Here is a 16720-nt window from a genome sequence, read left to right on the forward strand (position 1 = left end):
ATGTGGGTTGAGCATCCAGTATTTATTGGTTTTATAAAGCAGGTGTGGGATGTGCCGGTGATTGGGACGGGGCTTGTCATTCTTGCTTGTAAGCTTAAAAAGGTGAAAGTGGCTCTTCGTGAATGGAATAAGCGAGTGTTTGGTAGGACTAATACCCATATTGAATCTTTGGAAGCGAAGGTTGAGGGTCTGGAAGGTTGTCTGCAAAGAGAGTGGGATATTGATGCCGAGAGGGAGCTTGTGCTGGCTTCGGATAAATTAAATTCTTGGAGACGTAGGGAAGATATCAGATTAGCTCAAAATAAAATGGAATATGGAATATGGAAGGTGATCGTTCATGTATGGTTAGCTAATAAACGACGTAAAAGAATCAAAGGGATGAGAACTCCGGATGGGGTAGAGTTTAACTCGCCAGAAGAAATTCATAATGGAGCTGTTGAGTATTTTGCGGATTTTCTTAAAAATACTAACCAGTCACGAGTACTTCCGAATTTATCAGATTTGATTTCACCAGTTATTGATGTTGAGGATTGTACATGTCTTTGTTTTACCCATTCATTGGATGAAGTAAAGAAGGCTCTTTTTTCGATTCCTATAAACAGTTCTCCTGGGCCAGATGGTTTTGGAGCAGGTTTTTTTAAAACTTGTTGGGAGGTGATTAAGATGGATGTCTTCGCAGCCGTTTCTGAATTTTTTATTTTCAAAAAGCTTCCGAGGTTCTTTTTGGCTTCTTTTATTGTGCTAATTCCGAAGACAGATGTGCCTTCTGGTTTTGACAAATTTAGGCCTATAAGTTTGTGTTCGGTTTTTTATAAAATTTGTTCAAATATTCTAGTAAATCGTCTGGCAAATTATCTTCCCAAATTACTATCTCTTGAACAAGGAGCCTTTATACCTGGGAGGAATATTTTTGAGAATATTAGTATTACTCAGGAAATGGTTCATTCCTTGAATAAGGACACTCATGGAGGAAATATTATGATTAAATTTGATTTGGCTAAAGCATACGATCGAGTAGATTGGAATTTTTTGTTGGAGGTTTTTCGTTGTTTTGGATTCTCTCCTTCTTTTTGTGATTTAATCCGTGCTTGCATTTCGAATATTTGGTATTCTGTTTTGCTTAATGGAATGATGAGAGGTTTCTTCCAAGGTGATCGTGGGTTACGTCAGGGGGATCCATTATCGCCTTATCTTTTTATTATTATTCAGGAAGTTCTTTCTCGTCTTTTGAAGCAGAGTGTGTCATCACATAAGATTGATAATTTCTCCCAACCTAGAGGTACTCCTCAGATCTCACACCTTATGTACGCAGATGATATTGTGATTTTTTTGAATGGGGGAAAAAAAATCTGTTAAGGAACTTTTGTTGGTTTTTGAAAAGTATGAAGCATGGTCAGGTCAAATGATTAATAAAGAGAAAACAACCATATATTTTTCTTCAAAAATTTATGTTGCTCGTAAGAGAGCCCTAAAAAGACTGACAGGGTTCTCAGAAGGTTCCTTTTCCTTTAAATATCTAGGGGTTCCGATTGTATGGGGACGTTTAAAGCATGTGCATTTGGAGGAAATGGTTAACAAAGTTTGGAAAAACATTAGTGGTTGGAAAATGAAGATACTTTCATCAGGTGGCCGTCTAATACTTCTTCGGCACGTGCTTTCTAGTATGGCTTTACATTTATTTGCTGTTTTGCAGGTTCCTCAATCAATTATAAAGCTCTAAATCGTATGATGAGTACATTTTTTTGGGGGGAGGTTAATGGTAAAAGTAAAAAAAAGTGGGTGTCGTGGGAAAATATTTGTAAGCCAAAAAAGGAAGGGGGCCTAGGATTGCGTAAATTAGAGGACATGCAAAAAGCATTGCATATGCGGCTTGCATGTAATTTAATTCAGGGTAAATCCTTGGAAGTTGGAACTTCCGCGACCTCTAACAATTAAAAATATATTCATCGTCTGAAATTCAAAGAAAATAACTTTAAGAATTTAGATTGTGTAAAAGAAAAAAAATATTTAATCGCATTAGGTACCTACTTCAAAACTCCATAGAGGAAAAGGTGGTGAAGAAATTTCATTCAACCCCTAAAAGAAAAGAGAGCTCATATATCAAACCAAGTCATAAAACTCAATTATTAACTCATAAGATGCCTTTTTTTTTATATATATAAGAAACTAATCTCATTAATCAACTTCAAGCACATACATGAAAGCCAGTAGAACAAAGGAAAATAGACAGGACCATTGACTCATTTCCTTAGTAACCACTTGAAGAATACAAGATGGGCATATCTCGATATCATACATATCTTCAGTGCACTCAAATGTCACTTGTGCAAGTCTGTGAGCTGCCATGTTAGCCTCACGGTATACATGTGAAATTGACCAAACAGCAGCTGAGTTTAGAATAGTTTTGGCATCTGATATGAGACATCCACCTATGCTCCAGTTAGGACTATCTTAGTTCATTTGGTCCACTACCTGTTTTGAATCCCCCTCCAAATAGAAGTGCCTTACACCAATTTCCTTGCAAAAAACACTTGCCAAAAGTAGCCCATATGCTTCAGCATCAAAAACACAGCATCAAAAACACAGCCTCTCAAGGGCCTGTTAGCACGAAGGGCACCTATCACAAGACCTTGATGATCTCTAATGAGTACCCCAATGCCAATCCTTCCTTTCCTCATTTGCACAGCTGCATCCCAATTCACTTTAAGAATTCCTACTGTTGGCTTTGTCCATCTGTGAACCCTTGCCATATTCTCAGAGTTAGCACCAACTTCCTTCTGGAAAGCCTCGTTATAAAGAGACAGATCTGTCCTGGCCTGGGCAATGAGTTCTCGAGGATGTTTAAAAGCTTTTTCATGCAAGACATCATTTCTTCTCGCCCATATCACCCTCATTGTAACAGCAACCTCATTTAACTCCCCTGGTTCAAGCTTGCCAATCAGTTCTGTCCAAATATTAAAGATCAAGTCACTGTGAAAAGAAAACTTTTGCACTTTCTTTGGACCTTGACACCATACATCTTGAGCACCACTACATCCCCATAAAGCATGGCCAGAAGTCTCATGTTCTCGCTTGCATATTAAACAGATGCTATCCTCTACCACCTTCCTCCTTTTCAGATTAGCCATAGTGGGCAGGACTTCACTACATACCCTCCAAACAAACATTTTGGTGGCAGGAGGTACATTGAGCTTCCAAATGGACCTCCACACTTGGCAGTCATTTGCTCTGCCTGAAGTTTCTCCTCCTTGCTCTCTTTCCAATTCTTTGCCAAGATAGTATCCACTTTTAACTGTGTAGCTGCCATTAGGAGTAAACTGCCAAGTAAGTTTGTCTTCTCTTCCTCCTAAGATGATGGGAATTGCTTTTATGCCCTCAATTTCCTGATGAGTAAATAGTTCAGAGATGAGAGATTCCTGCCATATCTTCTGTTGAGGATCAATGATGTCACTGACTTTATCAGACCAGTAGTCTACATCTCGAGGAGTCATTATCTTTTGTGCAGGTAAAGAGGGTATCTATCTGTCTTGCCAAATGTTAATCTTCTGTCCATTTCCAACCCTCAAAATGAGCCTTTTTTTTAACAATGTTAAGCCAGCATGTATTCCTCTCCATGCAAATGAAGGCCCATTTCCCAGCTTTGCTTCAAGCAAATTATCTTGGTTGAAATACTTTTGCTTTAGAATTTGTGCCACTAAGGATGTGGGATTTTGAAGAATCCTCCATCCCTGTTTGGAGAGTAAGGCAAGATTAAAGCATCTCAGATCACGAAATCCAAGCCCTCCCATATCCTTCCTGCCACTAAGATGTTCCCAGTTGACCCACTAAATGTTTGAGGAGTCTTCATTGTATCCCCACCGAAACTTCCTTAGAATCTGGTTCAATTTCCTTGTTATAGATGCTGGTATAAGAAACATCCCCATTGCATAGGTGGGAATAGCTTGAAGCACAGTTTTGAGCAATATCTCCTTTCCTGCTGCAGAGAGAAATTTAGTCCTCCAATTAGTAACCCGAGACCAAGTTCTATCAATTAATGAGTGGAAGGAGGCTATCTTCTTTCTACCCACCAAAGTAGGTAAGCCCAGGTATTTCTCAAAACTAGAGGTGGAGTGGACACCTGCTAGTTGCAGGATCTGCTGTTGAGTCATCAAGGCAGTGTTCTTACTAAAGTAAATGGCAGACTTGTCCTTGTTTAAAACCTGTCCTGATCCTTTCTCGTATAGCTCAAGAATATTAAGGACACACTTAATTTCCTCATACTTAGCTTGGCACGACAAAAGGCTATCATCAGCAAAGAAGAGGTGGTTTACTTTAATTGGACCTCTGCCAATAGCAATAGGAGTTAAACTGCCACATGCCTCAGCATGCTTTAGGAGAGAAGAGAGGGCTTCTGTACATAGGATAAAAAAATAGGGAGACAAGGGATCTCCTTGTCTTAGGCCTCTCGAAGGTACAAACTTATTTTGAGGTTCTCCATTAACAAGTATTGAATAAGAAACAGAAGTGAGGCAAGCTTGTGTGATGTGGATCCAATGTGCAGGAAAGGCCATTTTGATCATGATGGCTTCAATGAATTTCCACTCTACTCTGTCATAGGCCTTACTCATGTCCAATTTTAGAGCCATGAAGCCTTTCTTCCCTTTCATTCTAAAGTTCATAGAGTGGAGAACCTCATAGGCTACTAAGGTGTTATCAGATATGAGCCTTCCAGGTACAAAGGCACTCTGATTGGGGCAATGATCTGAGGCAGAATATGTTTCAGTCTATTTGCCATGGTTTTAGACACAACCTTGTATAAAACATTACATAGACTTATAGGTCTATAATCCACTACTCTTTTGGGGCTTTGAACTTTGGGAATGAGAGTAATAAAAGTGTCATTAACCTCATTGAGAGAGCCACCATGATTGAGAAAGTTAAGAGCAAAGTTGCAAACTTGTTCACCCACTACCTCCCAGTTTTTTTGATAGAATTGGGCAGGGAACCCATCAGGGCCTGGCGACCCCAAGGGATTCATTTGAAAGATAGCTGCAGTGATATCTTCCCTAGTGAAGGGATTTAATAGCCAAGCCTTCATATCCATGTCTAATTTGGTGTCCATTGCATGCAGACAATGATCAATAGATAAAGGTTGGGATGTAGTGAATAGAGAGGAGAAAATACCTGTGAATACCTCTCCAATTTCTGAGTGATTAGTGACAAACCTTCCATGAGAATCCTCTATCATTTTGACTGCATTGATCTTCTTTCTCTGACTTGCTTGCATGTGAAAAATTGAGTGTTTCTATCCCCATGCTTAAGCCAGTGTTGCTTCCACTTGATATCATTTGCTATAATGGCAGATACCACCTCCTCTTGAATTTGTTTCATAGCTGCCAAGTGCTCACCTGTACCAGAATTCTGAAAGTGCCCAATAATTTGTGTCCCATTTTTTATGATATGATCCTCTTGTTGCTTAAGAGTTTGCCTTCAGGTCAAGAGACCCTTTTGGCATAGTTCAAGCTGTGTCCTTAGGGATTTGGCCTGACAATCTGTTATACCAGCATTCTGCCAAGCCTCACTCACCACCTTCTGACATTCTTCCTTTATTTCCCAGGCCATCTCATATCTAAAACACCATCTTCTTTTCTTCCTCCCCTGAGTGGTGTTGTGTAAATTAATTGACAAGGGGGAGTGATCAGATCTAATTACAGGAAGTACATTGCAAACACCATGACAATATAGCTCATTCCATTCATTATTTCCAAAAGCTCTGTCAATTTTTTCTTTAGTAGAGTCAATACCACTTCTGTTATTCGACCAAGTAAACCTTTGCCCATATGAATGTATATCATTGAGACCACAGCATTCCACAGCTTGTCTAAAGTCCTCAATCTGTTTATATGGTCTACTGGCTCCACCTATTTTGTCACTCTCATGAAGAATCTCATTAAAGTCCCCAGCTCATAACCAAGCTATAGAATTGGTGGGTTTGAGCATCTTAAGCAATTGCCAACTACTGCCTCTCTTCCCTGTGTCAGGATGTCCATAGAAGCCCGTGAATTGCCATGTTGGTCCATCTCCTTTCTCCTAGATCAGAGCACTAACGTGCCATTTAGTATAATTAATGATTTTAACACTCCAATCATCTTTCCAGAGGAGTCCCATACAATCCACTGCAAAGCACCCATCCATTTGCAAACACCTCCTAACTGCCTCCGTTTTCTTTCTTCTGCATTTAGTTTCCACTTGGAAAACTAAATTGGGGTACTTTTCCTTAGTCAAATTCCTAGGACCTTAACTGTCCGAGGGTTCCCTAGCCCTCGACAGTTCCACACTAAAATGCTCATTGATCATGGCAGGGCTGGAAGCCAGCCTCTGCCTTAGCCATGGGGATTTCTGTGGTATTATAGCATCTCCTTGTCTTTTTTGAACTAGACTCCTGTAAAGTTGAACTTCTTTTACACCCCCACTCATACATGTTCCTCGCATTGCACTTTGAACTGTCAACTGGAATTGAGTTACTTTTGCCTTTTGTATTAGTCTCAAGCTCCCGAGCTTTCCTTTTCCATTTCCTCAAAGTCCTCAGCCCCTCAACCTTTGCCATTGGCATGATACAATCTTCACCAGGTAATTGATCCAGAGCCACCCTTTTTTTATCATGTTGATTAAAATCACATACCCCAATAGTGGGTGCAACCATACTACCATTATTAGAAATCTCCCTTGTTCCCCTTTCGAGCCCTACTCCCCTCATAGGATCATGAGGGCTATATGTCCCCGACATTAGATTAGCTGCAAAATCCTGCCCCACATGAAGACCCTGGATCTCTTGAGGGCCACCAGGTTCTAAGCACCTAACATCCTCCTGTCCAACAGTAACCTTTGCCTGGTCAGAGAGTTGACTTACGCCATGGTTTCTAGCCATGGATCCTTAGCAGCTCCTTCTCCTACTTTTCCTTCAGTAGGTGACTGATTTGTGCCTGCCTGAGTCCCTCCTTCCTTTTTTTTCCGTTGACACATTCTCCTTTTTCTCTGCCACCTTTTTCGAATAGACCTCTGAAGTACGGTGCAATAACATATCTTGGACCATAGTACCCTCTCCCCCTTGCTGACCCGTCTGTTGGTTGTTTCCGCCCTTTGAGCCACCGTATCTATGGCTATCGAAGATGTTTGTGTTCCTCGGTTGTCCTCGAAGCCATGGACCAAACTGAGGTGGGGGCAATGTATCTACTTGTTGAGCATTACGAGATATTGAGCAACCTTTGCCTTTGTGGTTAAGAACTCCACACTGAAAACAAAAATTTTGCAGCCTCTCGTATTAAAAGAGATCCAGTGTTGTTTGTCATCCAGCCTTAACCATTTTCTCATAGTAATGGTTTGTTGAGGTCCACAGCCACCCTTACTCTAAGGCATCTTCCCCATGCACGTCCATCTGCCTCTGCGTCTACTCTAATTACCGGGCCTATCGCCTCTGCAAACTGCTCACCGAAACCTTCTGTCATGACTGATAGTGGAAGATTGTGGAGTTGTATCCAGAATGGCTCAAAGCGGAACTTCAACCCATCTATGGATTCCTTCTCATCCACCTCCATCATGGTGAGGAGGTGCCTTTCAAAGAACCATGGACGTCCACTCAGCACCTTTTCTATGTCTTCTATATTCTGAAACTCGATCAAGAAGCACTGATCACCAAGCTCCTTAAAGGTCACCCACCCATCCAACCTCCATATTTGAGACATTGTGATTCTGAATCCTTCACTGTTCATTTCCTTCTCCATCATAGCCTACCCAATGATACAATATTTTCCTTCTTTTTCCTCTCCTTTGGTGCTCTTCTACTGGACATGGAAGCATGCACTTTCTTCTTTAGAAAGGTGTAACCTTTCCCAACGTTAGGCGTGTTCATCCGGGTTCCAACCCAGGAACCCGGGTATACCCGGACCGGAACCCGGATCTCAAATCCGGACTGGATTGATCCGGGTCAGATCCGGGCCGAAACCCGGGTGAATCCGGGTTTTTAAAACCCGGAAATCCGGGTTCCGGATCGTATCCGGATTTTAGACAAAGATGAAAGAAGCCTTTCATCGACTTCAAATTCCAGATACACTTTCAAAAAAAAAAATTTCCAGATACACTGGACTCAACTGTGGTGTTTATGGAAATTTTCTTAGACTGAAACAAGCATGGATGAGTACATTATTTATACAAACAGAGAGTGAAAATGACGAAGGAAATAAATTTGGGCTTTTTTCCTTCAAGTTTCTCAACAACCAAACAAATAAAATACAGAAAGTCAATACCCAATACAGATTAAAACAAAAAACAAGTTTCCAAACATTCCAAAAATACATGGTCACCAGCAAATCAAAGCAGCCATCCACCACTGCACGACCCATCTCAACGGCAAACAGATGCAGCGACGGCGAAGGAGATGCGCCCGACGGGGTTACGATGGCGGCGGCTAGGGACCTAGGGTTTCTACTTCTGCGACAACGCAACGAGAGAGAGAGCGAGAGATAAGAGAGAGAGATATATATATATATATATATATATATATATGAGTCGGGGGTTTACCGGAATAACGATCTAAGGTCGACGGCGACAGAGATGTGGCGACGGCGTCGCGATGGCAGGGGACATCATTATATTCATAAATTAACATCATGAAGAAATTAGTAAGAACCTCTTAATTTTGCAAGATCTCTTCCCCCTTTCTTAGACGGAGAACCTGAGCCGATCTATCATCTGCAAAAAGAAAGATAAAAAATGTCTGCCTAACTCTGAGGTTTTAGTCATGTTTTTGGAACTCCGAGCCCACAATCTGCAAAAACTTAATGATGAAATACAAAATAAATTTCTTAGCCACATGACATTTTGTCGTTCAGTCAAGCAAAAAGACCCATTAATAATTCAGATCACGTGGTGCATGGGACACAATTATTGATACACCAAAGATGAAATAATTCCCTTGGGGGTATTGTCGAGAGATAGGGTGGGAGGAGAGAGAAATATTTATTAAAAAATACTCTGTATCATCAACTTAATGCAAATTTTATATATTCAAATCATCTTAATTCAAATTTTATAAAGTTAATTTTAATGAATAAGAGAGAGAAAATATTAAAAATAATATTTAAAAAGTGAATAGTATTTCTTTAAATTTTAAAAAGTACTATTCATAATTATGTAAAAATTTAGAGATGTATAAATTAATATAGATGAATTTAAAGATATATTATGTAAATATGAAAATAAAGATAAAGATTAATAAGTTATTGCTAGTGCTCTAAATAGATTTGAAGAGTGAAATGAAAATTTTTAATTTTAGATAAAAGTTTAAAATATTAATTTAAAATATTATTATTTAAAATTTTAAAAAATTAAATTAAGATTTGAAAAAATAAAATTATTTATTATATTTTATATGAAAATATAAAAAAATATATAATAATAAAATGAGATGATTTAATCTTATACTTATCCCAAACCTACCAGAGATCTTGTGTATTTTCCTCGTTAACTTTATGCAGAGATTGTGGGATCAGAGTTATTTGTCTTTTTTGCTTTTTTTCACGTGGTTTACTGTAAAGGCAAACGTAAATGGAGAAAATGATTACAATCTGATTGGTCCCATAGAGCATTATCGAGAAGGAAAATGATATTTGCAATTATAATTATAAATATATAAGTTTCGTATAATTATTTAAAAATAAATAAATATAAAATTTATATAAAAGAAATTATTTTATTAATAATAAATTTTTATTTTTATTTTTAAAATAATTATATAATACTTTCACATTTCGAGTTATAGCATTACTCATCTATATATACTCTGCAAAAAGAAAGAGAAAAGTGTCTAACTATGACAAGGCTACGTACTGCTTTTCGTCGGTCGGTCAGCCAAAGGACGCATTAATAATTCAGATCAAGTGGTGGGTATCTAATCCCATTTTCTTTTGTCGTTTAGTGTCCGGCCGAATACTTTTCCATCATTCGATTATTTTAGATTCTTGTAACGTTTTAACACTGGTGAAGATAATCTTTATGCAGAGATTGTGGGATCAGAGTTATTTGCCTTTTTTGCTTTTTTTTTTTCACGCGGTTTACTGTAAAGGCAAACGTAAATGGAGAAAATGATTACAACCTGGTTGGTCCCATTGTCAACTCAACTGCCAAACCAGTAGTCTCTCTGCCAACCACGTGGCTAGATCCATGAGTAGTGGTAGAGCCGTAAAGCCTAGTGCCATTGACAGCCTTTCTCAAACCTGTGGTCTTTTTGGCATGTTTAGCCCAGTCAACTAGTCCTTCTTGTGCGTGCTCTGGAAATATTTCCTTTTTCAATGAACTTCCCATCTACGTTTCAGGGAACCATAAATGCAACTTCTTTCATCAGCCAAGAATCCTAACATACAAGAAGGCAAGTTTTCAATGGTGATCCAACAAACCTGTGTGACAATTGCGTAGAGTGGTAGGGTGCTGTAGCTGCAGACGAACTGAATGAATGCACTGAGAATGCAAATTGGCATCGAACTAAATCATAAGATTTTGTGCCTCAATATAGAGATATGGTTCCAAGAATAGAACATATGTAAATCATTGTTTTGCATACCCTATCACCAGTCTCGGGATGACAAAACCGATTTTTCCCATTATGCAGAGTCAAAATCATATTGAACCTGCAATATAGATTGTACAAGATAAGATCCATCTGTAGTTCACGTTTCAAATTTTATGGATTTTGGCAAGTAGGTAATGAGCCTTGAGTTATGTTTTACCCATATCCAAAAGAAAAATGCCAGTTCAAAAGCATTCTGAAACATGATGATATGAATCAATAAGAGAACAAGCTTGGGCCTATGGAACCAGAAGTGGTCATCTGAAGGTTTAACTACCAACTCCCCTTCAACTGCCACATGTTTCTCTGCAACCTCCTGGGCCAACTGGCAAATCACATGCTCCAACTTGGTGCCAACAGCCAGAAGAAGCTGTGAAAAGAAATCACTAAAATGTTAAGGTCCTTATCCTCAAATGTTCTCTGGGACTTTTACTAGATGAACATGTAATCTGATGATCTGAGCAGTGAAATGTGCAATTTTCATGAATCATTCACTCATTAGTAACAACTAAACCATGGTACATTGAATAGAAAAAAATCAGATACATCTGTGTCTACACTTTGACCCTGAAAGGAAGATTGTTAAAGGCACCCTCAACATATATATCAATATTTTTCACATTTTAACAAATATTACAAACCATACAATAATAAATATGAGCATAGATCTAAAATTATGATCCTTACAATAAAAATTATTGCCAAGATAATTAACACAAGAGGGGATGAACTGGGTTATATTTAAAAATACACAATTATAAAGCAAATACACAATATATAATATGAACAAAATACGAAGTATCAGTAAATATAAAGAGTAAGGGTAAGAGAAAGCAAACTCAGTATTTTAACGAGATTCAGTCCCATTACCTACGTCCTTGACTGAAGCTACTCCTTGAGAACTCCCAAATTTACTATTCAATCTCCTTTAAGTGGAGAGATAAAAACTTATTACACTTTTGAGTAGTAACATTACAAAAAACGTGTAGAATACTCTTTACACTTACAATTACCTTACACGTAATGATTCAACTATTTCATATGAAGAACACATTTTACACACACAAGGGTTATACACACCCTATTACTGATACAAGAGTTGTATCAGAAAGCACTCCTCAATGAGTGGAATAAAAACAATATAGTGCAAACTATATCACTCTCAAAATGAACAAGGGTTAAGGCTCAATGCTTAGATAAGAAAGATTGAAAGCTTTGAATAAATTTTGTAGAACTTGCAATTGATGTGTATATGTTCTTGTTGTTGTTGATTTTAAGATCTCAATTCAGTTATTTATAGGTATATGAGACTTTATTTTCAAATTTAAAAAGATTCACATGTCAAAAAAATGCATCACTCACTTTTTAAAATTTTCAAATAAAAGTTTCTCCTTTTTACAATTGTCAAACCTAATCTTTTACTTTTTACATATGACAAAATGAGCATGATTTACTTTCCAAAATTTTCATACAACATCTTCTTTTTGCATATGTCAAAAAGAGTATCAATCACTTTTTAAAATTTTCAAAACTAATCTTTTACTTTTTGCATTTGACAAAATGAACATGATTTACTTTTCAAAATTTTCAAACAAAATCATGTACCTTTTGCATATGTAAAAAATAACATCAATCACATTTGAAAATTTTCAAACAAAACATGCACATGTGAAAGATGACAATCAATTATCTTTTAAAAATTTAAATTTCAAACTTTTAATTTTCAAATATGTCATGCATATGTGGAAAATGCGATTTGATGCTTTAAGAGAAAATATTAATTTTGAGCCTTAATTCAATTTCAAATTTTATCAAGAAATATACAAAATTACTCTAAAAGCTTTATTTCTAAGCGTGTTCCATTTCTTGCTCATGCTTGGTTTGTTGATATGCGTAGCTCCATTGTGTAAACAACTTGAGCTTGAGACTCTTTTATGCTTGAATTCATTTGTTATCATCAAAATCCATATATAGATATATAATTATATAAAGCTTGAAACCTTGGGTTCAACAAAAACATAAGCATACTGAAAAATACTACTAGTACAACTTGATAATAATAAAATTTTTATTTTGAAATAAATTAAGTCAAAATGGGTTGATTTCATCTTAAGCAGGTTGATCCATTATCAACTCGTTTATAAAACGTGTCTTAACGAGTCAACCCGTTTTGACCTGAACCCGTTAACATCAAATTCAAACCCGTTAATTTCGTTCGTATTCGTGTTGAGTTTAAAGGTTATGTCACATATTATTGCCCCTGATTTTTTTCCTCACAAATTGTAGGTGACACGGCTCAAGTCTACACTTCTAGTTGAAATAGGCTTTGATACAATTTGTAACAACCTAAGCTACATCTGACCTATACTCCAAGAGAAACTAATTATTGGTATAATTAGAGTCACGTTGGAACTATTATACCCAAATAATGTGGGATTACATACATCACCAACACTTATTAATCAATATGGGGATATCAGACGCTTAGTGCACAGTGTTTCACAAATCTTCGACCGATAATTTTGAGAAATCTCCATCTCCACGAGTGCAACTTTGAAGTTGGGGACAGGAAGCAATAGAAGAGGCATTTGAAATTCCAATACATAACCAAGGAGGATGTGGGCAATAAAAATGTTCCACGAAAAACGACAGACCATCCAATATCATAAAAGTTTAAAAGAGCACATTTTTCCCAGGACAAGAAGACAGAGACAGAGAAAACTGTAAATGCACAAGCGCACCTGCTTCTCTAAGCTCGCCCTAGTCACTAGAGTCACCATCTCTTTTTTCCCATTAAATTTCCCGCTACTTTCAGCCATTACCGTCGACTTCCATGATGACCCTTTTCCTGCAATATCCTCCAGATCAACAATCTCCGCGCTACCTTTCCGATCCTCATCCCCAACTGAGATGCGAAAACTCTCAGCATTAGTCACCGTACCAACTAAGAGCACTCTAGTTGGAATAGCTAAACTCAAACTCAAGTTTTAGCTAATATAACATGAATTTGTCTTTGTCTATTTCATTCACGTACAATCTTCACAATCCATATATTTTTAAATTATTTAATTTTATTATATTTTACCATTCTACCCATTATATGTTAATTAGTAATAATATTATAGCTCTAAAAAAACTGCTGCAACCAAATCATGGTATGTAGAAATAAGGAAGAAAATATTTTTTATTCCTTCTAGCCATGCTATAGTAAATATCAAATTTGACCCACAACACTAACTTACTGTAGCGAAAAATTATCCCCTTTTACATTTGCATAATTCAATGCAACACATTTTTAGACTTTATTAACCAAACACTCCATTAAATTTACATTTGCGTAATATAAAATTTGATATTATATAAGGAGATGAAGAAAATATGATAACTAGTAAAAAGACGATGAATAACATTTTCTTTTAAAATTGTTGAAATCTTTTATTTAAACTTCAAATTTTACATAGGTGCCATTCATTTAGGTGCAGTTTGGATAATAGGATAAGATGAGAGATGGTTTTATATGAAAGTTAAAAATTGAATAAAATATTGTTAGAATAATATTTTTTAATATTATTATTATTTTCTAATTTGAAAAAGTTGAATTGTTTATTATATTTTGTATGAAAATTTTGAAAAGTTGTTATGATGAGATTAAACATTTTTCCTATTCAAACGAGGCTTTAAAATTTAAATAACTAACAAATATGATTATATACTAAGATGATAAATATTAGATCAGTTCTCTACGTGTATTGGATTATTCAATATGAAGAGAATTTTTTTGGAATCATCTTTCGGAAGTTACGCGACAACTACTCTATTGGATGAGTATGATTAAAGAAGGCTATGTTTTACGCGTCTTTTCCTTGTGTTTCATGTCAATTTGAAAAATAAACACATTTTTGGTGGTACCCTGCAGGCAGCCACCACTCTGCAACTAAGGATGTACGATGGAGACATGAGATATTATACTTCTAAACCGGTGGCCAGTAAACACTGACTATCCATGATACGGGGGAAGAAGGGAAATGAGAGTGCTCTGTAGTAGTTGTTCCAGCATCAACATGATGAAACCTGCATATAAAGTTGTGTGATGCAATTACAAACTTTTAAATGATTGAAAACTTACAAACTATCCCAGAAACATTAGCTGATAGGAATGGTGGTTTTCATCATTTAACTCATGATATCAATGCACATGATGGTTTGCAACCCAAATTAAAGTACTCAAGAAAAAATGATAAATTTCTCTACTATCATAGAGGAAACAATTAAAGTAGTAGTTCTTGGCCAGTTAGTCTGTGTGTAGTAGTAATGGAATGAGATTTTTTTTTTAAGGGAGCTAGTTACAAGACATATAGTGTGTGAAATTATTTAAACAGTAGAACTCATCATAGCACACTCACATATAATACAGAAATTGAGGCTCCTCAGGACATTTAGAATATCACATAATATTTGTAATTAAGATGAAATGGTTTAAAGTAGTAGTGAAATTGTTTAAATTAAGATGTTTTTATTGGGTTTTGAGAAATAAAAGAAAAAAAATGAATAAAAATATTATAAAGTTAAAAAATTGTTTAAATATAATTTTAAAATATTTTTTTGTTTCGAAACTTGAAAAAGCTATATTTTTTTTTTTTGGAAGTTTAAAAAAATTGTATTAAGTTTTGTGTTTAGATAATGATTAGGTAATCGTTAGATGAAAATGTAGAAGATTTGAAATTGACAAATATTTTGAATTTAAGTATTGCTTGGAAAGGAAATATCTAAGAATACCTTGTTACCCAAAGAAGGCCTAAAGAAAACAAACAACAGAGGAAGAGTGTTGTCAGGGGATTAGAAAGAGCGGGGAAGTAATATGAAAAATTCATATGTCATTTGAGATTTCCACGTCTAGGTTGCTAGCTAGCAGGCATCTTGTTTATATACATAATGGAAAAGACTAAACAATGGCTAGGAAAACAATCTCCTCTAAATTTTTGCCTGAACTTAAAACTCTCAAGTGAGAGAGAGAAGACACATAAGTTTTGAGGTAAACATGGAATTTGCATTTTGTACTGAAAACAACTTAAATTTATATTGCAACGAGGCAAAGACTAAGCTCATGAAGATCAATTAGGCCCCTTTCTTTCTCGTATGACCGAGATGTAAGGTTTCGCTCTTAAATTAAATTAGAGCTTATCAGCCCTTTCTCGAGAGTTTTACTTAATTTCTCAATGAATAGGAAACTTTGGGGTTGTTTGGGAATAGAGATCATGATTTCATCTAATCTCATTTCCTTCTCAAATACAAACACTTTCCAATTTCAATTCTTCAACTTTTTCATCTAATATTACCTAATCATTACAACTTCTAGGGGGAATGCAATCATATCTCTATTCTCTTCATCTCCTGATTCTTTTGCAAAGATTTCTTCCATTTCATTGCAGTTATGTACTTGTATTTTCTCTAATTTCACAAGAAGTTTTGCTATGGATGGTGTGAACAAACATTTCAAACTATCACATCCCCATACAAGTAGAAATCTCGTGGGCCTTTCTTCCATATATGCAACAACTTCGGTAAAACTTTTAAAGAAAACACTGTCAAATTATTGAAGATATTGCTTTCTTTGACATTTAGTCCCTCAAGTTCAAATATCACTTCCAATGAATCACATTGATTTGCAGAAAGTTTTTCTAGATTTGTCAAACTTTCAATCAAGTTGTATGGAAACAGAGACAACATCTTTGCTTGATTTTCAGTCTCACTCACATTTTGCTCCTCTTCCTTTGTCAATGTAATCTACCAAAACGTTAAAAAGTTTGAAGGAGTGCATAATGTTTTAAAAAAGTGACACTTTCGAGTAGGCTCGTAGGTGGATATTTTTATACTCAACTTCAATTTGAGCCCCTAAATTACCACAGTTTCTAAACTACATGGCCAAACTAGCAAAATCAATAATTTGATATTGCAAACAACCAATTTTTTAATTTATTTATAGTCTAATAGATGTCTAAGATCTTTAAATGAATTTTCAAAAGTTCCTTTTGAAGCTCTAGTAAAAATAATTAATGCAATTGTATAACGAAGAGTTCCAAAAAAGTTATCAATGAAAAGAATAATATATAAAACTTAATC

The 16720-nt window shown here is 36.1% G+C and overlaps 1 protein-coding gene, 1 long non-coding RNA gene and 1 pseudogene across 2 annotated transcripts; 1 reads left to right on the top strand and 2 right to left on the bottom strand.

Annotated features, from left to right (window-relative positions):
- LOC108988540 lies at positions 1–1720 on the top strand. The gene is made up of 3 exons (XM_018961826.1): positions 1–631; positions 1139–1320; positions 1694–1720. The coding sequence occupies exons 1-3, from the start codon at positions 1–3 to the stop codon at positions 1718–1720; spliced, it is 840 nt and encodes a 279-aa protein (XP_018817371.1).
- A 6478-nt stretch (positions 1721–8198) lies between these two features.
- Positions 8199–8852, bottom strand: LOC109019231. Its single transcript, XR_002000722.2, has 2 exons — positions 8557–8852; positions 8199–8466 (listed from the first exon to the last, which is right to left on the bottom strand). It is a non-coding gene; the product is annotated as an uncharacterized LOC109019231 (long non-coding RNA).
- Positions 8853–10122: 1270 nt separating this feature from the next.
- Positions 10123–16019, bottom strand: LOC109019230 (annotated as a pseudogene).
- Between the last annotated feature and the right edge of the window lie 701 nt (positions 16020–16720).

This window comes from Juglans regia, chromosome 15, assembly GCF_001411555.2.
Source record: "Juglans regia cultivar Chandler chromosome 15, Walnut 2.0, whole genome shotgun sequence".
Lineage (NCBI taxonomy): Eukaryota > Viridiplantae > Streptophyta > Magnoliopsida > Fagales > Juglandaceae > Juglans > Juglans regia.